Here is a 24,942-nt window from a genome sequence, read left to right on the forward strand (position 1 = left end):
CCTCCCAGGAAAACAACAAAGCTCCAAACAACATCTCCCAACAAATACTGGAAAGGGATGTGTTAGGATATCAGTTGTTAACATAATTCTACTAATTAGCCAACAGCCTCAATAATACTAGGCATTGTTCTACCACAATGCTCTAGAAGATGACAACAACAAAGTATATGTTTCCACTATCAGAGTGATTAGATGTCACAGAAAAAAGAGCAGGAAGGCCATAATTTATCTTTGTTAATTCTTTCACTCCTGAAAGCAAACTGATGGAATTATATGGTGGCATAATTGCTGACTTATTTACATTATACCTGCCTTTGAATACAATTAATCACAACACAATTAATCACAAGCTAGGGACTGTATCTAGAAGAAAGTGGAATATTGTGAGCCAATTTTCTTTTAAATTGTAAATAGCAGCTGTGGGGGTGGGGGCAGGATCCATGACAGGGACTGTGGCACAAAGGGGTTAATCTTTCCCATTGCATTGCAGTTCAACAGAAAATTGCATGCACACCCCACACACAAGGTGCTATTTTGCTTAGGAGGGAAGTTATCATATATAGTAACTTCAGCCCACAACAGGATTGATGGTGAACCACATAATTTGCAGACGTCCTATTATGATATTTTTATTTTGTTTAATTTATTTTTACACTTATATCCTGCTCTTCCTCAGAGGAGCTTAGAGCGGTATACATAGTTATTTTTATCCTCACAACAACCCTGTGAGGAAAGTTAGGCTGAGAGATACAGGAGGCCCAGAGTCACCCAGTGAGTTTTATGGTTGCCTGGGGATTTGAACTCAGGTCTTCCCGGTCCTAGTCCAACATTCTAACCACTACACTATGCTGGCTCGCTATCAGTTTATTGTATTTGGTTAGTTCAACATTCTGCTTTTCATGCTTCCTGCCTTTGTGTCTTCTGAACACACTGTCATATTTCAGTCAAAGTGAAGGAAAATGGCAATAGAATTGCAAAGCAAGATTTCCTATAAAGGTATACAGAGGAGTGCAGAGAAGTGGAAGGGTACATGAAATTTGATCAGTTACCAATTCATTTAGAATAGATGGCAAACAGGAAGGAAACAGGATTGCATGGCAATTCCTCAAAGAAACAGAGATAAAGAGGCAGGTGATTGTCCCTATCATTTGTTACTGAGGTCAGTGTATTAAATCCAAGATCCCATTTCCAATTAATCAAAATTTGTATAATATATCATTTACATGGTGATGAACTTTTTGTCCCTGCCATAAACAAACTAGAGAAAGCTGATGAAATGTGCTTGGTTCATTGCATTTTATACAACATTTTACTTCAATATGTACACTTAAATAGGTGATATAAATAAATGCAATCTATATAATTGTGTTATACACTTTAGAATTGACAGCTGGAAGCTTTTTAATGTCCAAAAATTAGTTTTTCTGTTAATCATAGAAATAAAATTTCAAATTGGCATATGATGACTCTCAATGTTCCTGTGATTAAATGAATAGAAGATGTTACAATCCTAATAAAAAGCCATGTATTACTGTAGATGCGTACAGCCAGATTAACTCCTTACATTCCTGTAAAAATGATAAAACCTCGTGGAACAGTTGAAACCACCTTCACAGCACAGATAGGATTTACTTTGGCTCAAAAGGGAAATTTGCCAGTTCAGTCGTTTCTCCAAACAGCTGCCACTGGCAAGGTTTTAAATTTAGAAATGAAAGATGTTCACCTCTGAGTGTGGCCCAACTGCTGTTTGAGTCATAGCTCAAGCCTGTATAAGGTGTTTAAAAAAAAAAAAAAAATCCAAGTGTTGAAAGAAAACAGAAAGCATCTAATTTGACCCTGGCCTCAACGGAAGACGTTACCCACCTCCACATATCAACCCATATAATCCATACTCCAGTATATGCCACAGCAACACAGAAAGATGGTTAACATGTTTCAAAATAAGCAGGGGAAATAGAAATGTGATTGATTCATACTTTCATGCTCCTCACTTCTCCTGTAATATGCAAAGTGGGAAACATAGATCTCATTCGTGATGAAGTTTGTGGACAATTCTTGGGCTGTTTATTTTTAGTTATTTAATTTATATACTGCCCCAGCTTTAGGCCGTTCGTATTACAGGAGAAGTGGGGAAAGAAGCATGTGCATTATTTGCACTGGTTTATGATATCTAAACCAGCTCAAAATGTACAATGCAATATGATGAACTGGTGTAGAACAAGTGCCTAAGAGTGTGAGTCAGAAACCCCTGGTACATGTTTCACTTCATGAACACAGACCCTAGGCAAGCCACTATCTTTCAGTCACACCTACACCCACACACCCCTTATGCAAGACAGGGATTTGTTACTGATTAAGAGTATATGTGAAGCACTTGGGGCACTCTAAAGCACGATATAAATAGTAAGTAATCTTATAGATTACACTTCCCTAGTTGCCAAAAATGTGGTGAATGCTGACATTCACAAGTGACAATTCCAGGAAATTATGTGAATGTCTGAAAATTTAGAAATATGTTGGTAATGCTGACAGTCAATTAGATGCATATCTGAAAAGTGGGGAAAGAAAGAAAGAAAGAAAGAAAGAAAGAAAGAAAGAAAGAAAGAAAGAAAGAAAGAAAGAAAGATTCACACAGTCATTCAAATCTAATTTTAATATAGGTAGCCCGCATTGGTGTGATTGCGTGAACCCATGCCAAGATGGGCATCTGAGATTTACCTTGGGTCATAACCCACTTTGACATGGATTCACACAATCATGCTAATGTCAGTAACTCACTTTAAACCTAGCTTCAAATCATTGTGGTAATCAGGCCATTAGACAGATAGACAGACAAGACAGACAGAGACAGATACAGGTGAAACTTGGAAAATTAGAATATCGTGCAAAAGTCCATTAATTTCAGTAATGCAAATTAAAAGGTGAAACTGATATATGAGACAGATGCATTAAATGCAAAGCGAGATAAGTCAAGCCTTAATTTGTTATAATTGTGATGATCATGGCGTACAGCTCATGAAAACCCCAAATCCACAATCCCAGAAAATTAGAATATTACATGGAACCAAGAAGACAAGGATTGAAGAATAGAACAATATTGGACCTCTGAAAAGTATACAGTGTACTGTGCTTGATTGGCCAGCAAACTCGCCTGACCTGACCCCATAGAGAATCTATGGGGCATTGCCAAGAGAAGGATGAGAGACATGAGACCAAACAATGCAGAATTGCTGAAGGCCGCTAATGAAGCATCCTGGTCTTCCATAATACCTCATCAGTGCCACAGGCTGATAGCATCCATGCCACGCCGCATTGAGGCAGTAATTGCGGCAAAAGGGGCCCAAACCAAGTACTGAATACATATGCATGCTTATACTTTTCAGAGGTCCGATATTGTTCTATTCTTCAATCCTTGTCTTCTTGGTTCCATGTAATATTCTAATTTTCTGAGATTGTGGATTTGGGGTTTTCATGAGCTGTACGCCATGATCATCACAATTATAACAAATTAAGGCTTGACTTATCTCGCTTTGCATGTAATGCGTCTGTCTCATATATCAGTTTCACCTTTTAATTTGCATTACTGAAATTAATGGACTTTTGCACGATATTCTAATTTTCTGAGTTTCACCTGTAGATTCCTGTTTCTCGACATTCCCAAAACCATATTTTTCTTTTTCCCGGTTAGGTACTTGAACAAATGGTCACATGCAATGTTAAACTTTAGAGACTGGCTAGACACAGAACACTGAATACTGCAAAGAAAAGGAAAGGAAAGATTGTGCCGTCGAGGCGGTGTTGACTCCTGGTGACCACAAAGCCATGTGAGTTTTTTGGTAGAATACAGGAGTGGTTTACCATTCATTCATTCAATTTCCTTCCACACCTACTTATTTCTGTACCGCCCTTGCATTCCTCCCACACAGTATGAGATGATGCCTTTACCGTCACTGAAGTGAGCATCCACCTCGAGCACCTTCCTATATCACTGCTGCCCAATATAGGTGACTACAAATATATATGTATTGGGTTATATGTAAACTTACTTCACGGGGTTGTTGTGAGGAGAAACTTAAGTATGTAGTACACCGCTCTGTGCTCCTTGGAGGAAGAGCGGGATATAAAATGTAATAAATAAAATAAATAAATATTTACTCAGCACAGTCTGGGAAGCACACCGGTGGAGATTCGAACTGACAGCCTCTTGCTCCTAGGCAAGCTGCTTCCCTGCTGTGCCACCGCAGCTGCTGCCGCAAAGAACCAACCTATTATTTTCTGGCAACTGCCTGCCAGCAGCTTCTCTGCCCCTAGGCCTGGGAGGCATTTACTTTTATTTCTAAACCTTCATTCCACATTGTGTGGCACATTTCATGGTGTAGTTAGAGTGCTGGATCCAATCCTAGGATCAGAGTTCGAATCCCCATTCAGCCATAAACCTCACTGGGTGACCCTGAGCCAATCACTTATCTTTCCGCCTAACTTAACTCACAGGGTTGTTGTGAGGATAAACATAACCATGTTTCCTGCTCTGGGCTCCTTGGAGCAAAAGCAAGATATAAATGTAAAAATAAATAAATGATATTCTATTGAGCAAAACATTTTCTCTTGTTTAGAGACAATGTGTTCTTTCATTACTTTGTAAAGGTCAAAATGTTAGTCTTTTCTAAGAAGGTATCTCTGATTTTTAAGTGTAATAAGGTTATCTGCAACAATCTCTTGCTTTATGTACTAAATTCACCCAAGCAATCAATAAAGTTTGTGCCTTCTTAATATGGATGCTAACACCACAACACCAAGAGGCCCTGCAGCATGAAAAAGCCTGTAGTAAGCTATAAAATATTGTTTCCCTGCACAGCCAAATTAGAAATGTTTTTTCTTACATATATGACATTATGAATCTGCCTTTCTTTGCCTGCTAACTATTGTGTGAATTGTCAATGCTAGTGTCAAAATAACTCAGAAAGTGAAATGCTGCTGCTGCTGCTCTTTGCAGGAAACCTGAACTACTTCTTTTAATCAACCCACATGGCAGAAGGCCTTGATTTCACACTGACGCAGAATTGTCAAGCTGTGACAGTCTGGATAAGTTATTTAGAAAGCAACAACATGAGTTTGAAAAGTGTTGATGAAACAACACTGAAGAAAGGCTTATTTCCATAAACTGGATTCTTCATTTAAACTGATCAGAAATTATGCATCAGGCCTAAAATCCTGTTGACCTAAAAATAAGTTTATCATAAATGTATTTGAATTCCTGCCTGCAACCTTGGAGAAGCCGTTGCCAGTGTGTGTAGACAATACTGAGCTAGACAGACCAATGGTCTGACTCAGTATATGGCAGCTTCCTATGTTCCTATGCACTCAGAAGAATCCAATCATCAACCGCAGGCAGGCAGGCAAGTAGGCTGGCTGTTGGTAAGTCTGATCTTTTGCTGGCTTCTTTGTTTGTGTTTGGAGGGGAGGAATGCAATCTCTGCTTTCTCTCCTTTTCTCTCTGATCTGATCTGGATGCAAAGCATTATGACCCATTCCCAAAATGACATGCCATAAAACATTGGAAGGAACCGCAAATTGTAAGAAACTGGCATAAGAAGTCAGAAAGCTCTTTTTGGACATATGCATGGATTTCTGAGTCCAAACTGCTTTTCAAATAATTGTAGAAGTGGCTTTCCATGTGGGTGTAGTGTATGTAGCAAAGGAATGGATTCTGTTGGAAGGAAAATAATTTTTAAAAATCAATTTGCTATGCAGAGACTTAACCAAGTTTTTCTCTAGATTGTGGCCAGTATCTGTAACATTAATATGTCCACTGGGAGTTATGGTTCATTGGGCAAGGATTAAGGAAGTGATTTCTATAAAAAATATTTGTTGCTAGCTAGGATGGACATCCAGGCTAATGTCAAGGCAGGCCAAGAGTGGCACCCAGCTATTCAGCAGTCATGGATTAGGGTGCATCTTTGCTTCCCACAGTGTCCTCTAAGTTACAGGAGATGTGTCATAGCTGCAGCAAGCATCATTGAGAAACCTGTTATTTTTTAATTATTTATGTATGCATTTTTTAAATAGACAGTCTGAGCTGCCCTTGTAATTTCAGAATGCATTTGTTCTCCACTTCTGTAGCTGGTTTATCCTCCCAACAGCCCTATGAGGAAGGTTATGCTGCAAGATAAGTGGCTGTCCCAGCGTCACCCAGTGAGTTTCATGGTTGAATGGGGATTTGAACTTGGATTTCCTCATTCTAGTTCAGCACACTAACCACTGTACCACTCTGGCTCAGAGTTGTTGTTGTTCTTCTTCTTCTTCTTCCTCCTCCTCCTCTTCTTCCTCTTCTTCTTCAATAGTAGTATCCATTTTTTAAATAATCAAGCAGACAGAGCTGCCCTGGTGACTTCAGAATGCATTTACAATCCACAGAAGCAGCCTTTTGTAGCTAGACTGTGCTTTACTTGTGTCTTGTACAGTTCTTTTCCTCTAAGTGTGTGCTTGTGTTCTGATCCTGCCACGTTAGATACAAATCTACACAGCCCTGCTAACTAGTCAAATCCAGTTCGATATACCTTATTTGAATTGTTCCACATTTTGCTAGAAATAGTCTGGAATTTGCTGGTGTAAGTTTTGTCTTTCACTTCAACCTTTGGAGTCAATCTATTGCTGATGCAAATTGTCCCTGACACATATCCTACAATCTTCCATCCCAGCATAATTTATGCTGAATTATACCTCCTTAGAGCAAATCATAAGGTTACAGGTATGGCAGGATTAAAGTACTGAAGTACTCAACTATAGCCAAAAGACCCCTGCAAACTCAAGTTTGGTTATTACAACTTATCCCCATTTACTAGTTTGGATATATATACTAGTTTGGATACTATCCAAGGTATAGTACTGAACCAATACTTTTACAGTTTTTTAACAGCCAGGAGAACTAGATATCAAGGGTTTATTCATACCTTACCTCAGCGACATATCAGCTACCAGAATCAGCTGTGTGATTAGGGCTCCTCATGGTTGAATCATCTGAATCATCTTCTCCATGTGGTTTATTAGCTGGATTATTTGATTAGCTGGATTATTTGATAAAGAATGTGCAACCTTATGCCCACCCACCCACCCCCTTGAGAAATTCTGCTAGTCTTACAAGAACCATTTTGACTTACTCTGCTTAAAGTGATTCTCAAAACAGATAGGGGTCTTCCTCAGATGAAACATCTGTGAAATTTCAGGGAAGCAAAAATATTTTTCTATATGATTGAATAAATGTATGTGAGACGCTGGCAGGGAAGCTCTGCACATCCCTAACTTGTTACAAGGTTCTTCCTAAAGTGAAGTTTGAAGCTAACTTTGCAGATCTTCACAGGCAAGTTATCTGAAGTATTCTTTTACATGCTTCAGATATCTTACCTGTGAGGAGGATCCGCAAAATTAGGTTCAAACTTCACTTTATGTGAAACTTGGTGACATGCTAGGGATGTTCTGAACCTCCCTGCCAGCGCCGCATATTTCATCTGAGGAAGATCCCTATTTGTTTTGAAAATCACTTTAAGCAAAATATTGGTGGCAAGCAACTCTAAACCAAGTATCTATGTACTTACCATGTGATCCAGCCAATGTCATGAGAAAAGCAATTCATGCATTACTTCAGCTATGTGACACAGACACCAACCATGCAGAAGTTGTTTTCAGTGGCAGCCAAATTACCAAAGTAACATGAACTGGACCTAAATTTTGCACAAGTGTACTTTAATATATGTATGCATGTATAAGATATATATGATCTAAACAGCAACTAAACTGTGATGCAGTCTGTTACAATTACTGGAGAGGAGAGCTGGTCTTGTGGTAGCAAGCATGACTTGTTCCCTTAGCTAAGCAGGGTCCGTCCTAGTTGTATATGAATGGGAGACTTGATGTGTGAGCACTGTAAGATATTCCCCTTAAGGGGTGGAGCTGCTTTGGAAAGAGCATCTAGGTTCGAAGTTCCTTCCCTGACATCTCCAAGATAAGGCTGAGAGAGATTCCTGCCTGCAACGTTGGAGAAGCCGCTGCCAGACTGTGTAGACAACTGAGCTAGATGGACCTATGGTCTGACTCGGTAGAAGGCAGCTTCCTATGTTCCTAATAATATGTACACTGCAAACACTATTAGTCACTGGCAAACACATGTGATTGACAAAACAGCAATAAGATTTAACATGATTTAATTAAATGTTTTAGTTTCCGTCCTCTTCTTCTGTAACACAGATTTAAAACCAGGCAACAGGAGCCAAGGTGACAGTTTTTAAGAAAGCTAAAAACATATGTTAAAATCACAGCTAATTTTTACTCATTTAACAGATTTATATCCTGCCTTTCTACCATTTGGGTTTTCAAGATGGCTTACAAACATGTTTAAATAAAGTAGGCTTCTACATGCAGATCTTCTGCATTAGAACAGACTGCTCACTGTGCACCTGATATCTGCTCCTGTTCTGCTATCTCAGCTGTGGGGTAAAGAATAAGCCCAATTTGGAAGCAATTCCACACCCTCAAATCAAATCAAGGAGCCGAGCCAATAATAATGTCCAGATTGGAGAACAGGGCTGTTTCTGCCACACCTCCCCACAGACAGCTAGATTGATAGAATTCTCACACAAGGGGACTTGATGGCGTTTCCCTCTTCTCTTGCTGATGTCAGTTAAAGATGAAGGTGCCTTTTACTGTCTCAGTTCATTGGTCGATCTAGCTTAGCACTGTTTACTACACTGACTGGCATCAGCTCTCCAAGGTTTCAAAAGCATTTCCCAGTCCTACCTAGAGATGCCAAGGATTGAACTGGGAATCTGTTTCTGCATACAAAGCAGGTGCTCTTCCAAAGCCTGAGTGTCTATCCTAGTAAGCAGCAAATAGTTTTTAAAAACATTTTAAAGAGCAGATCCTCTTCCACTGAGCTACAGTTTTTACATCTGTTTCAGAAATTCCAAGTCAGCAATCACAACATTATAATAAATAATACTTTAAAAAAACACCTTGAACAACCTGATACAAGACATATTAATTTAGATTATCACAACTTTTCAGACTTGGAAGTATTTGCAATAGAAAAGTCATCCAGTTCTTGGAACAGTAAAAGCAAGAGAGAACTGTTGAATATATAAATTAAACAGCACATCCTCTGACCTTAATTTAGAGACTAATGCTTAAACCTTCCCCCTATACTTTTAATTCACACACAGACACAGACACAGACACACACACACACACACTCACACCTTCTCTTGCTTTTTATATAGCAGATGCCACCTTCCTGAGAATTCTTTACATCCTCAGCATTCTTAGAACAGTCACCTTGGCTCCCAGTGCCTATTTTGAAATCCATCTGAGTTACTGAGGAAGGCAGAATCTAAAACATGTAGCTAATACTTTTAAACCTATTTCGATATTGTCAGTCATGTACGGACACACACACAAACACAAGCACTATATACATTTATAGACAGACAAATTACGCACATATAGACAATTATACATATGCAATTAAATGAATTAAAATGTAAGACATAAGGTATTCACATGTTTTATATCTTCTCCATTCATTCATTCGATTTCTATACCATAATGCTCTCTCAGTTTATGGGGCTGAAATCATTAAGGCTCTATACACAATCTGTGTGCAGAGCCGAAAGGGGGTTTGCGGGGAGAGGGGGGTTTGCGTGGCAACACATGATAATTTAACTGGCTTTTCAGGCACTCTCTGGGTTAAGCGGCGGGCTCCATAAGCGGGCTTGCTGCCAAGTCGCCGACGACGAGAGCTGCATAGTTCCCGTTGCTGCACATGAGCAGCAGGAACCGGGCTGGGCTCCCTTAGTTGGGTTCCTGCTGCTTGTGAGAATAGGTTCAGTGAGGCTATTCTCAAGCGTAGTGGAAACCAGGCTAAGGGAGCCCAGCCCAGTTTCCACTGTGTGTGAGGACTGCTGGGAGCAGTGCGGTTCCCGGCAGTTCGGCAGCAGCAAACCTTATTGGACAGCCCACCGTTTAAGCCGGGTTTGGGGTGCAGGACTGCCCAGAAAGCAGGTTAAATTATCATGTGTCGCGGCAGCGTGGCTCCGCACCGCAACGACTTACAAGTAGCCTCCCAACTGGGAGACTACAACAAGCCTCCCAATGTCAGGAGGTTCCCCAAAAGGCACTGCGCTCTGACATGAGGCCTTATGGGACTCCCGGAGGGCAGGAGGCCCCCAAACCCCACCACCCCAGCCGGCTCCGTGACGGAGCTGGTAATCATCTCGGCGGCCAACACAGCCAGCCAGAGAGGGCTCCCCGATTGTCTGCAGGGAAAGCGGGTCAAACCCATTTCTGGCTCTATGCAGTTTGTGTGTAGAGCCTTATTTCTTATAATTTCAGTTGTCAAAAGAATGGCCCTGAGTGTGACTGAACATGGGTCAATCCACAGCAACAGTAACAATATAGTCACTGAAGTGTTGATTTGGATGGACTACTTGATTTATTTCGCATAAATTTTTATTCTACTAGTCTACTTCCATTAATTGCCATTCAGACATCTGATTATATTGCCACAGTCATGCCAGTATAGTTAAGATAAGGAGTGTTTTCAATATCCCGTCATTATAATTCCTGAACATTCTATTAATGATTAAATCGAAAGTATCCATCCAATCCCTCTGATATCATATATACTTCAAATAAGGGGCAAGAGACACTACCCTTCCAAATTTGGTGCAAATCTATTGAAAAATGACTGAGATACAGCAGTTTACATTTTTAACTCCTAAAAGCCACCCTCTGAAAGGAAGCATTCACTTTTTAAACCCCACTTCCCTGCTCATGTGCACACTGGTTGCTTTTAGCTGGCACTGTAGCAGTGACAGGCACCCACCTGTCGCTGCCGGGATACCCATAATGCACCATGCAATCGTGTGGTGCATTATGGGAATTCTGAGGACTGGGAGGACACATCCCATCCCTCCACGCTGCTAGTGATCATCCAGGTGGGCTATCCACCCACCCAGGGAACAACGCCTTCCCTGCCTCCTTTCACCAAGCCCTCCTCAATGATCGTGAGAAAAGGCTCATTGTATATTCTTACATGTTTTGCATTTAGCATTCCCCCCAAATCCCCCCACTTATTTAGCATTCCCCCCAAATCCCCCAAAATTATTTAGAATTCCCCCCAAATAACGGACTGGTGCCTTTTGCTGCTTTGAAAAACATCAATCTAGTGATTTTTTGATTTTTTAAAAGTAATTACTGTTCGAAATCCCCATAATAACAGAGCAAGTAACTAAGGGAAAGTTAGCTATGAGCATAACTGAGTCTGCCCACTTAGAATTCTGAAGCCAAATTTGGAGTTTTTTGGCAATTTATAGCAAGTGACTACCTGGTTCTCAACATAGGTGCCCGATAAGGACAGTCTATGAGCACTCTGGCACTTGTATAGTTAAACAACCATTCCTCCTACTACCTTTCCTTCCATGGGCATTTGTTTTCTCCCTTTGCCCCATTTCACCCCCACCAAAGAGGGGATGCAGAGGCCCTCAGCAAAGCTTGGAATAAATTACTAGAAAGTAAGTCAACTTGAGATTATTTCTGAGTAAACACACATAGGAATCAGGACCAGCAGTGACCCTAGGCAAGAATGTGGGTTCTCTTTTTATCCTTCCAGCCCCTCAGCAAAGCATACAAGGGGATTCTGATGGAGGGATTCCCATTTATTTATCTGGGGCTTACATCTGGGTAAAAATGTATAGGATTGGGGCCAAGGGCCCCATGCTAGGAAGTTCCAAAGAAGGAACCTCAAAGAAATCCTAAAAACCATTCCCACCCAGCATCAAGAAACCATCATTCTGGTGCAGACTGCTCTTCATGGAGGTTCTACATCAGAGTCAAACTGCCAGTGAATATGGAAGCTTCATTTGGCCATACTTCAGAAATTAAGCCTCCATATTCACAGGCAGTTTGGCTCTCATGTTGAACCTCCATATTCAAGGGCAGTCTACACCACAATAATAGTTTTTTTGGCACTGGGTTGGAATGGTTTCTGGGATTTCCTTGCTGCATTTCTTTGGAGTTTTCTGGAAGCATGTAGCAGAGCACTGTGAGAAAGAGGATGCTGGGCTGGAGTACACATACCTTTTACAGCAGCATTTTAATAACTGAACCTGTGCAGACCTAGAAGGAAATAAAGTAAATGTAAAGTGCCGTCGAGTCAGTGTCGACTCCTGGCAACCACAGGGCATGTGGTTTTCTTTGGTAGAATACAGGAGGGGGTTACCATTGCCAGTATGAGATTATGCATTTTGCTGCTGCTTGATATAGGCATTTCCCATAGTCTGGGAAACATACCAGTGGGGATTTGAACTAGCAACCTCTTGCTCCCTAGGGAAGTTACTTCCCCGCTGCGCCATTAAACCCAGTGGGACTTGCTTCCATATAATGAGGAAACAGTTAAACAATCCCTGAAAAATGGTGCTGGGGGAGGGGAGAATAATGGAAAGTTCCTTTTTAAAATGTGAGTGGAAAACAATGTAAACATCCTATGAAGTAACCCACCATCACCCTACCCAGCACACAGATTGTTCTCAAAGAATCTGATATTAGCCAAAGCATCCCACAGGGATTAAGGTCTGTTAGTATATTTAAAACAAAAATGTCAATAATCCATCCTCTCCTCCTTTGCAGAGAATACAGCAAGAAAGAGATAGCGACTGACATTACATTAGTTATTTTCAGAGTTACCCTACTGAAATTAAAAGAACATGTTAAAGAATGCCTAATGTCCTTTTAATTTGAATGAGATGAATTTGAAAAACGTGAGGCTTAAAGAGAAGAAACCCACTCCGTCTATGCTCAGAGGCAACATCACTTGTGTACAACTTTTAAAATACACTACTTTCTAGACTGAAGGAAATGAGACAGACACTAATAAGTACCAATATTCTGGGAGCCGGAAGCAGGAAGAGTGGGTGGTCAGCCCAAACAGCTGGTGGGCCAGAGGAGGAGCAGAGGATGAAAGAGGTGGGCAGCAGGAGGAGCCACCAGTTGGTGGGCAGAAGTGGGAGGAGGATGCAGAGGAGAGCAAGGACAAGAGAGGGCCCCAGGGGCAGAGCAGGGCCATGTTCCAAGGACGCATTGGAACACTGGTAGCTCCATCCTGGCTTACATCCAGATTAAATTACTCATAAATCATCTCATTGAAATTAATGGGACAGGTTTACTTGTCCTATTAATTTCAAAGGCAGTACTCTTAGTCTAGATGTAAGCCAGTGACTGGAGTAACCTATCTCATGACTGTAACATTTAAGTGTGTGTACGTGTGTACGCATGCACACACGCACGCACACACTCACTCACTTTATGGGGTCCCTGAGTTGAAGGTTTATGACGGAAGCGGTACATTTGTCAAGAAAGGTTTTGAATGGGAACCCAACATGCTACTTCTGTATATGTGGGAACCGAGGCTAGTCATGCTCCGCTGGCTCAATAAGCGATCCCATCGAGTTACTGAGACACCAAAAAGCCAAGAGCAGCAATATTGCCATAATGTCTTTCCTAAAGTTAATTATCAAAGGCAATGCTTAGAAAGAATACGAACTTGACACTTAATCTGAGGACAAGCAGGCAGAAACGCCAACCTGAAAAGGAAAGCCAAGTCATCTTGAGGACTGCAGTAGTACAAGAACAAGAACAAAAAAGCATGTTGCAATACGTCTGATACAGAAAGCAATTTCTTTCTTCCTTCATTTGACTATCGATTCAGAGCTGCACAAAATCCCCATTAAAACTGCACACATCTGGCTTAGAACGGCTCGTTGTGTGTGTACTGCGCATTAGAAAAAGCCCTGCAGGCGCCCCCCACCGCCACCCTCTTCTTCCGTGCCCATGCCCAAGAGATGGATGATGATGATGATGATGATGACCACCACCCCCTTTCTCTCATGCTATTGTCAGACGAAGGCCCGCCCAAGACATGGCGCGTTCCATTCCTTCCCAGTTGGGGTGGGGGTGGGCAGTTCAGGAATGAGGCTACATAAGGACCCAGCATTGCGTGCAGAGAGAGACGATCTACTTTCATGATGAGGCTTGGGCTTAAAAAGAAGGATTGGGGCGGTGCGAAGAATAGGCGGCTGCCTATTCAGCAGGCGGTGTCGCGGCATGTGTCAGATGGTACGCTCCAGCCAGAAAAGCTGAAGAGCGGAGTGGGAACAGGAGGGGGCAGAGGGGAGACGCGCGCGAGTCACAGTGCTGGCGGCGCGCGCCTGCTGTCAGTTGTGTTGAGCCGCGCTAGCACGCAGAGCCCCAGTGTGTGGCTCGCGAGCGGATGTTCCGGGAGGTCTCTGCGGCAGTGGCGTTCTGGTGTGACAGAAATAGGCAGACTTTTGTAGTGCTTTCTTTCCCCCTTTTTTTCTCCCCTTCCTTCTCGGCTGCTGCTAAGCAAAGAAGGGGAACCTCTCTTCGGGCAAAGCTTTGAGAGGCACCGACTGGTCCAGATAGTAGCGGAGAAGACAAGTTGTCGGTGGAGTCTCCCACCCACTGGTGTCGCGGCCAGCCGCTTTCCGGACGGGGCCGGCGGTGGCCGCTGAGGCGACATGCCCGCGGTGCAGAAAACCGTGTCGGAGCTGCGCTCTCGGGCAGAGGGTGAGTGGGGTGTGCTGCTCGCTCGCGCGCTGGGGTGGCGAGGGCGGAAAGGGGCCGAAGAGCCGTGCGCGCACTTGATCCTTTTGTGTGGGGAGGAAAGAAAACTGAGAGACGGTGCCGCCGCCCCCTGGTTGTTCTCTCTTGCTGATGGGAAAGGGAGTCCTGGGCAGAGTCGCTGGTGGTCCCACGCCCCCTTTTGCTTCGTTTTTATGAGGGCGACTCTCCATTTCCCCGCGGTCTGTATTGCTCTCCTTTCACAGCCTTCTTCATCGTCTTGCTAGCAAGCAGCGCCCGTCGAGGTAGCATCTGGTCGCACGTTCAGCCAGCAAAAGAATCACCCGTGCTCTCCGGTGCTCCCATCCCGGGTCCTTTTCCCTCAGTAAAAGCAGTGCCCTGACTGGAGGGCGGGGAGGAGTTGCAGAAAGAGAGAAGGCCTAATGTCGCCCTCTCCCCACTTCAAACGTCCATTTAATTCTAGTACTTATTGATTTCCTCCCATGGCACCATCCTTCCACCTGTGCCCTGCAGTCTCCGCCTTTATTGAGGTGGGTGTCAGAAGTCAAGTGCAGAGGCCTCAACACCTCAGGAAGATATATCAGCATGGACTCTGCCTAGTTGGAACTGAGGAACAGCAGACACCACTGCTGGCAGGAAGAAGGGCTGCATGGGAGGTGTAGGGTCTGAGCTGTCAGTGACTGACCAGGATGGAGATCTTGGGGTCATGGTGGACAGCTTGTTGAAAGTGTCGACTCAGTGTGCAGCAGCTGTGAAAAAGGAAGATTCCATGCTAGGGATCATTAGGAAGGGAGTTTAAAATAAAAATGCTAATATTATAATGCCCTTATACAAATCGATGGTGCAGTCACATTTGGAGTACTGTGTACAGTTCTGGTCACCATATCTGGACATTGTAGAACTGGAAAAGTTCAGAAGAGGGCAACCAAGATATTCAGGGGCCTGGAGTACCTTCCTTATGAGGCTAGGCTACAGCATCTGGGGGTTTTTTTAGTATGGAAAAAAGGCAGCTATAACAAGCTGTTAGAGGTGTATGAAATTATGTGTGGTGTATGTAGAGAGAGTGGATAGAGATATCTTCCCCGCTTTCTCACAACATTAGAACCAGGGGTGATCCCATGAAATTGATTGCCAAGAAATTTAGGATCAACAAAAGTATGTACATTTTCACACAATGCATAATGAACCTATGGAATTCTCTGCCACAAGATGTGGTAACAGCCACCGAGAAGGGCTTAGATCAGGGCTGCTCAACTTTGGCCCTCTGGCAGATGTTGGCCTACAATTCCCATAATCCCTGGGTATTGGCCACTGTGGGAGTTGTAGTCCAAAAACAGCTTGTGGGGGTGGTGTCATAGTTGAGCAGGCCTGGCTTAGATAAATTCTAAGCCAGGTCTATCAATGGCTACTAGTCTGGTGGATATAGGCCACCTCCATTCTCAGAGGCAAGATGTCTCTAAATACCAGTTGCAGGGAGCAACAGCTAGAGAGGACATGTCCTCACCTCTTGCCTGTGGGCTTCTCAGAAGCAGCTGATGGGCCACTATGTGAAACAGGATGCTGGACTAGATAGGCCTTGGGCCTGATCCAGCAGTGCTGTTCATATGTTCTCTGCTTCACCTTTTTGTGGTGAACAACACTTCCTCTTCCTACTCCTGATCAGAGTAAAAGGGAAGTGACACATGTGCTGTGGGAGTGCTGGATACATGCTCACCTGCCAGAGCAGGCAAGTGAGTGGCAGTTGTAAAGAGACACCACCTCTGATTGTTCACCTGGCCACTGGCGGAGCCTGACCGCTGGCAGCCTGTGTGCGGCCATGGTGGCGGCCATGCTGACCCCGCCCCCTGTGTCTGATGTCAGACGCGGGGGGCATGGTCTGGCTCCTGAACAAAGTCTTGAGGCTCTGTTCGGGAGTTGGAGTTTAACTCCCAAAGGGACGACGCAGCCCCCGCTTGGGAGCTAAACCTGCACCCCCACGTCTGACGTCAGACGCAGGGTGCGTGTCGGGGCCGCGAGGTGCTGCCCCTGATTGGGCACAGTCCAGGTTCTTTGAACCCGTTGGCCCAATGGTGGCTCCGCCCCTGCACCTGACCTCTCCCTTTGGGCAGTGGTGTGATTAGGGCCTAGCTGTGCATTGCCACCTTCACTGTTTGCTTATCCACCCAAGTGGATGAGCAAGTGAGTAACAGTGGCAAGGAACAGCTGCTACCTCACCTTGATTGTTCTTTTGCTTTCTCCTAGGCAGCATAGCAATTAGGATTGGGCCTAGTGGCAGGGTTCCCCACTTGGCTCAATTCTAACTGTTCAATATCCAGAGAGAAAAAGGTGGCGAGTGACTACTACTTCCCCACAATTGTTCATCTGGCCTCTTCCACTATCCACTGCTCTCCAGACAGCAAATTTTCAGAGACCACCACTCATCAGTGCAGTGTTTAGAAGTGCTCTCTCTCTCTGGATGGTGCTGAAGCTTCTTCCCACACCACCTTCAGAAAACAAGGAATAACTCCACTCATTATCATCTGCTTGCTTACTAGCTTTTCTGTAGTAAGTGTTTGTGAGTCAGCCCAGCAGACCCAATCCTTGCATTTGTGCTACCCAGAGAACAGGGCCAGTTCTTCTGGACATTGTGTTCACTGTGGGGTCAATTCAGGTAGTGGGTGTGGGTGATAAAAACTGCTGATGTGGGCACCATCCCACTTGTCCAACTGCCACCACCTCTCCTCTCCTCGCTATATTTCTCTTCCTGCTCATTTTCAACACGCCTCTTCTTTCCCTCTGCCTGCTGGCACCTTTCCTTACCTGGTGGTGTACCTGTAGTGTACCACCATTGCTCCTCCTCCTCCTCCTCCTGCTCCTGGATTTTAAAAAGAAATAGGAAGTATGAAAGAGAGAAGTGGCCTAGAGCAATTCCCAGGGATCACCCAAAAGGAAAGGGTAAGCTAGTTGTTGAGAGGAGGTGTCAGGGCCTGCTGGATGCCATCTCAACTTCTGCACCACCCAGAGAATACAGGTGAGCATATGAGTGGCAGCATTGAGTCCCAGAGGGACTGCTCTCAACAGTTGCATCACCCAGAGAAAGCAGAGGGGAGTGAAAGGAGACAGCAACTACTTGCTTGCTTGTGTGGATGGGTGAGCAGTGACAGCGTTGGAAGGAATAACTGCTGCCCTGCTTATCACCTAAGTTCTCTCTCCAGGCAACCCAGCAATTTGACTTGCTGGGGATAGGCTGGGGAAGATGCTAGTGGTCCCATCAAGAATATATTGCCAAGAGCCTCACAAAATCTGGCGCTGCTCCTACTAGGCATCCATTCCCTACAATGTCACCCAACTTTTTTCTTTCAGTACATCTGCACCTCTCTTGCTTCCTCTTTCCCATTTGTCTAACTGGCAGATTTTTGATACATAGACATACTCACACTCGGCCTGTCGTGACAGAGTAGCTGAGTTTGTACATTCCCTAGAATCCCAACTAACCTCTATAAACTTTTGTTGTTTGCTGTGTACCTTTTGGTTCCCACACCTTAAATGGAACAAACATATCCGTATACTCAGGTGTACAGAAAAATATTGATTAATAAATCTTTTTAAATGGTGGGGGGCGGGGGGCAGCAGGAACTGAGCATGCTCATTGCCCTTCAGGGGCCATGGAATATTGAAGGCATTTGAACATTAGCTTGGGGGTGCTAGGAGAGAAACTGGACTGGGTGTGTGCGGCAGAAGGGTGTATGGGGAGAGATTGGCCTGCTCAAACTCCCAACAGTTTATAGTGCTCTCAAGGGGTGATTAAGGTCAAGTGACATGCACCTGAGTATATCTACCAAATCTAATTCTCCTCCATTCAGGATGCTACAAGCTATTAGGGATTCTAATTTTCTGACTAAAAGAACCTGGGGAGAGGGATGTATTATTATTATTATTTATTTATTTAACACATTTCTATACCGCCCTAACCCAAGGTCTCAGGGCGGTTCACAACAACAAATACTAAAAACAATTTAAAACAAATAATAAACAATCAAAAGTTTTAAAAAGTTAAAAAGCTAAAAAGTTAAAAAGTTTGGGTAAACAGATGAGTCTTTAAATCCCTTTTAAAAGCCACTAGAGATGGGGAGACTCTTATTCTCACGGGAAGTGCGTTCCAAAGTCTTGGGGCGACAACAGAGAAGGCCCGTCCCTGGGTGGCCACCAAACGACATGAAGGTAGCCACAGACGAGCCTCCCCTGATGAACGTAGTGGACAATGGGGATCATGCAGAAGAAGACGCTCTCTTAAATACCGTGGGCCTAAGCTGTTTAGGGCTTTATAGGTTATAACCAGCACTTTGTATTTTGCCCGGAAACCTATCGGCAGCCATTGCAACTCCTGTAATATAGGAGTAATATGGTCTCTTCGAGATGACCCGGAGACCAACCTGGCTGCCGCATTTTGTACTAATTGTAGTTTCCGGACTACATACAAAGGCAGCCCCACATAGAGCGCATTGCAGTAATCAAGTCTGGAGGTTACCAGCAAGTGTACTACTGTTTTGAGATCATGAACTTCAAGAAACGGATGCAGCTGGCGTATCAACCGAAGCTGATAGAAAGCGCTTCTGGTCACTGCCTCAACCTGGGAAACCAGGGAGAGGTGTGGATCCAGAAGCACTCCCAGACTGCGTACCTGTTCCTTCTGAGGAAGTGTGACCCCATCTAGAACAGGTAGATCAATATCGCTTCCCGAGTGACGACAGCGCACAATAAGTACCTCCGTCTTGTCTGGATTCAGTCTCAGTTTGTTATCCCTCATCCATCCCATTACTGCTTCCAAGCAGGCATTCAGGGAGGATATGCCTTCTCCTGATGATGTTGACATGGAGAAATAGATTTGGGTGTCATCAGCATACTGATAACACCCAGCACCAAATCTCCGGATGATCTCTCCCAACGGTTTCATGTAGATATTAAAGAGCATTGGAGACAATATGGAGCCCTGAGGGACTCCATATAAAAGCTCAGATTTTGAAGAGCAACAGTCTCCAAGCGACACCATCTGGAATCTGCCAGAAAGGTAGGAGCAGAACCACTGCAAAGCAATGCCTCCCACCCCCAACACTCTCAGACGTTCCAGAAGGATACTGTGGTCGATAGTATCGAAAGCCGCTGAGAGATCCAAAAGGACCAACAGAGTCACACTTCCTCTGTCCATTCCCAATTGGAGATTATCCATCAGGCCGACCAAGGCAGTCTCCACCCCATAGCCTGCCCGAAAACCAGTTTGAAATGGGTCTAGATAATCCGTTTCCTCCAAGACCGCCTGGAGCTGGGAGGCCACCACCCTCTCAATCACCTTACCCAACCATGGGAGGTTGGAGATAGGCCTGTAGCTATTAAACTCTGAGGGGTCCAAGGCAGGCTTCTTAAGAATAGGTCTAATAATTGCCTCCTTTAAACAAGGAGGCATCCTGCCCTCCCTCAGAGAGGCATTTATAATTGCCACTAGGCTCTCCACAACAACCCCCTCGCCAGATAGTATAAGCCACGTCGGGCAAGGATCAAGCAGACAGGTGGTAGAACGTACTGTTCCGAGCAGCTTGTCCACATCCTCAGGAGTCACAAACTGAAATTGATCCAGTCTAACCACACAAGAGGAGTTGCTGGATACCTCTGCATCTGACACTGCGATAACTGTGGAGTAAGATTGGTGGAAAAGGGCTTCCTCTGATCTGAATTAATCAACCCCAAGGATTCTTACTGTTGCAAAGGGGGCAGAATTCCCAACAGTTTAAAGTGTCCTGAAATAAAAATAAGGTTGGGATGTATGTTGTGAGACCCTCCTCTCTATCCTCAATTTATCCCCTCCAGGCAGTATAGAGAGAAGGAGATAAAAATACTCCTTTCTCACACTATATCACTCCAGTTTGAGGCTTAACGAGCAACTTCCTGCTCACCTCATATCTTATCAGTCAGCACTATAGAGTGATTGCATTTCAGCACCAGACATCTAAGGTCCAATGCTAGGTGAGGCCTGGAGCCCAGCAGTCTCATGCTATTGGGGGAAATTTCCCAATTTGTCCCACTCTTCAGTTTTTCTTAGGTCTCCAACTTGTGCACATTGTATTCTATGATGGGGACCCTCAATTTACCCTTAAGTTCCACAATTGCAACTGCAATTATTACTTTGAAATAATATTTAAAAGCACAGTGAATTTTCAAGAAATACAGATCATTAAAAAAAATCAGAACATAATTTAGACTTTGCTCTTTGATATTGTAAAGGGGTTTTAAAAGTTATATTTATGTATATTCTTTTTCCTAATCTCTGGAGCAGTAAAGACAAAACTCACTTCACTGTTTGCTAATACAAATAAGATACTGAAGCTTGTAAATGAAAGTAAAATTTTTGTTGCTTGGATGTGTATTCTCCCACATGCAATAGTCATAGCTTTAGCATAATATTTTCAGCTCTGAATGCTAACAAACATCTTGTGATAAACACTTGTATTATGCTATTTTAAAGTATGCATATGTTTCTGTTGTATCATTTTTTTTGCATAGAGAATTGGCTGCTTATCAGCATTAAGCAGATAAAGGCAGCCATCACTTAACTTTTCAGCTTGGAGATCTGTGGAAAAATTTATAAAACTCTGTGGTGGGGATATATGAAGCAAGAAACTTGGCTGGAAATGTTGAATATAATATTTTAATATCTGTTGGGATTCACAAGCCACTTGGTGTAAAAAATAAATCATGAACCAGTTTATAGATTTACTGGACTAGGTGTAAAAGCTAAAAATTTATTTTGGCAGTATTGATATTCATATAAATATCAATACACAGTTACAACAATAACTATAATAATGGCTTTATATTACCAAAGACTGTTAGTGTCCCCACATTCATATCTTGGTTAGGGGTATAATTTTAAATGAACCAGGTTTCTCTTTTATTTTTGTGAGCATGGTTGTGCGTATTGTGAAGATGTTGTGTTAAGAACTATTGATAAATCTTGCCTTAATGTCTATTAGTATTTTCAGTAGTGAAAGGAAGTTCAATTCCTTTTAAAATATGCTTCAGAAATTTCATTTTGTTGGTATTTTTTAAAAGGCTGCTCAAAACACTTCTTTGAAAACAAGAAGTTCTCCTAATTAAGTTTTGCCTTCCTTTTTGAGCAATGAAGCTGATAGAATTTGTTTCCATCTGCACTAATCAATTACATGAGATTGTCAGGCTCACTGGAAAGAGAAATAAAATGTGCTCTGAAAAGAGATGAATAACTTTATCTTTTCCAGATCAGGGAATTAAAATATCTACTCAGGTAGATATCTCTTGTCATTTGATCAAGCCTGATATTATTCCTGTTGTGAAAATGTGTTGTGGTAATGATGATGCAGCTATGAGAACAGCATGCTTCCTTTCTCAGGAACAGACATTCTCTGAAATTCTCTCTTCCTAGAAATAGCATAGCGTATCTTGTTCCTGGCCATTGAATACATTTTCACAGTTATTCATGATGGGACTAATCTCTTGATTGGCACCAATGTGGAATATATCCATATTTCCCAATGCCGAAGAAACAGCTGTGGGCCCCCAATCCAGATTGCAAATGCAGAGGGGAAAAGAGTTGGTTTTTTTAAACTACCCTCCCACATTCTGTTGTCCTAGTACCTGTCAGATGCCTTCACAGACTGTTAAAAACCAAACGTTCAGGGCCAAACAATGTGACTGATGTGTGGCCATGGTAGTTCTAAGATTCGAGCCCATAAGAACAGTATTTTCTGCCTTGTATATCATGATTACTTTAGCTCCCAACCAAGTCTGTGGTATTTTGCCTTCTATTAATATAGCAGAAAATAATATGATCTAAAAAAAATCCTTGACCGAATTCTGCCATAAACTTATCAGAGCCAGGCACCTTATTCCGGTACTTTTATTGCGCTTAAAACTTGTGATGAGATGGATTCCTCAGATAGTTCTTCTGATCTGAAGTAAATGGAAAGATACCTGTTTTTTGCATCCACACACAGAGACACACACAAATCTATAATTTCTTCACTGTATAAATTATTAGTTTCTTAAAGACCAATAAAAATAAATGGCTAATTCTTGTAGGATGTCATTCCGATTATATGGTTGGTTAGCCCTGTCATGGCTTTCAATAGTTTTTCATTGAAAAGCATTATATAAATAGGAGTATTCATATGTCTGGTAATTTTGTCAAGTGTTCATTGTCTGGCTCCTAAAGTTTTGGGCTGGCTCCTGGATCCAAAGAAAATTTGTCCTTTTATAAAATTGTGTCTGCCCAAGGTTAGGAGCATTTATACAAACCCATGTAAGTCTACATGCTCCAAACATTACCTACAGGAACAAATAATGACCCCCAGGTTTTCTTATTTAGAAGAGATTTTAAAAAGTTTTAAAAGATACCAGCATAGTTCAGTTGCAAAGTCAAGGAAGCTATGAGGGGCAAGAAAGTTTCATTTAAAGAGTCTTTACCAAATTAGGAAAACAAAAACAAAGCACAAATCTTGAGGAATCAAATATAAATTGGTACAGCAAGGAAGGAAAGAAGTTTGAGGAGTGAGTGGTTAAAGATGTAAAAATGAAATTTATTTATTTATTTATTATATTTTAATACTGCCTGACATGTAGATCTTTAGGTGGTGTACAAAATTTAAAATACAATATAAAACAGAATAAAAACAATTAAATTTCACAAAATACATGAAAAACAATTTCATAAAATAAAAACAAATTAAACCGTTTAAAATTAATTTCAGTTAAAAGCCTGAGAAAACAGGTGTGTCTTGAGGGTCTTCCTAAAAACAAAGAAGGAGATGCTTTTATTTCAACAGGGAGCATATTCCAAAGCCACAGAGAAGGCCCGGTCTCAAGTTGCCACCAAACAAACTAGTGGCAACCGTAACCGGACCTCTCCAGAAGATCGTAATAGACAATGGGGTTCATGACACAGAAGGTGCTCTCTTAAATACACTGGGCTCATGCCATTAAATGCTTTATAGGTAATAATCAGCACTTTGTATTTCACCCGGAAACATATAAATAGGCAGTGCAGTTCTTTTTAAATCGGTGTTATGTGGTCCCTTTGGTTTGTCCCAGAGACCAATCTGGCTACTGCATTCCGTACCAATTGTAGTTTCCAGACTACATACAAAGGCAGCCCCACATAGAGTGCATCACAGTAGTCAAGCCTAGAGGTTACCAGCATATGTACTACTGTTTTAAGGTCATTTACCTCCTCTTTCTAACATTGCAGCTCTTTGAAATATGACATTATTTTGACAATTCCTTCTCTACTTTGGCACTGCATCCTTTTTCTGTTTGTGTCTGTACATGTTTTTTGGTTTGTTTTGTATAAGTTTTGTATAAGCTGCTCAGCTTTTTCATAAAATTCAGAATAAGAGTACATACAGTATCTATAGCATCTATGGTTGCAATTTTCCTCTTCAGACTATAAGTACAATGTTCTAGTTACCTTTGCTTCACCTTCCCTCATTGCTCATTTATCCTAAATAAATACAACAGAACTGAAATGTAAAAACGTTGTCCTGTTTAACCATATTAATATTTGAATGAGCATCTGTCAAATTTTCTGTGGTTTAAAGAGAAGAATCATGCTGTTTCGTGTTAGGCTAGAAAACACAGGAGAGACCTTTCCACTGTAGAATTTTATGAAGCAAAACACACTATCTGCGCAGTCATGTAGTGCAGCTTTGGATAGCTGTACCATTTCAGACTCCATTAGAGGAGCTGCATGTTTGAAGGTTATACCATTTAAAGGAAAAAAAATATCTGCATATTCAAAACTAGCTCATCTAGGGAGGAGGTTTTCCCTGACATGCTACTTCTGTATATGCAGGAAGTTCTTGTTTAATTTGCATTCAAACCTGCAATCAAACATAGTTCAGTTCAGCAACAGATTCATCATATGAGGCTGTTCTGTGACTGCAGTGCAACGTGCACACATGCAGTAGCTGGTGCTGTGCATCTGGAATCTTGTCCAAAAACACAGTAATCGTGTTCATCAGCTGTTTGATGAGAGAATCCAGTAGGACAGAACTAAATCCAGTCTCCACTCCCAAACAGCTAACAGGATTGACTACTAGTTTTTGAAAGGTGTGGCAGGTATGATTATTGGTTTTGTATTGGAATGTATATTATATAATAATAATAATTATTATTTTTTTACATTTATATTCCACTCTTCCTCCAAGGAGCCCAGAGTACTACATACTTAAATTTCTCATCACAAGAACTCTGTGAAGTAGGTTAGGCTGAGAGAGAAGTGAATGGACCAGA

General features: G+C 42.4%; 1 protein-coding gene across 3 annotated transcripts in view; it reads left to right on the top strand.

Moving 5' to 3' along the window:
* The first annotated feature begins 14,176 nt into the window (after positions 1 to 14,176).
* The window catches only part of ATP8A1 (ATPase phospholipid transporting 8A1), a 242,997-nt gene continuing 232,231 nt past the window's right edge, over positions 14,177 to 24,942 (top strand). For 2 of the 3 annotated variants that reach the window (XM_053252646.1, XM_053252647.1), the window contains exon 1: positions 14,177 to 14,631. In XM_053252646.1, the coding sequence (XP_053108621.1) occupies positions 14,583 to 14,631 (49 nt within the window). In that variant the 5' untranslated portion in view covers positions 14,177 to 14,582. The remainder of the gene's footprint in view (positions 14,632 to 24,942) is intronic. The other variant, XM_053252644.1, reaches the window with a different exon arrangement.

The sequence above is a fragment of the Hemicordylus capensis genome, chromosome 5, assembly GCF_027244095.1.
Source record: "Hemicordylus capensis ecotype Gifberg chromosome 5, rHemCap1.1.pri, whole genome shotgun sequence".
Taxonomy (NCBI): domain Eukaryota; kingdom Metazoa; phylum Chordata; class Lepidosauria; order Squamata; family Cordylidae; genus Hemicordylus; species Hemicordylus capensis.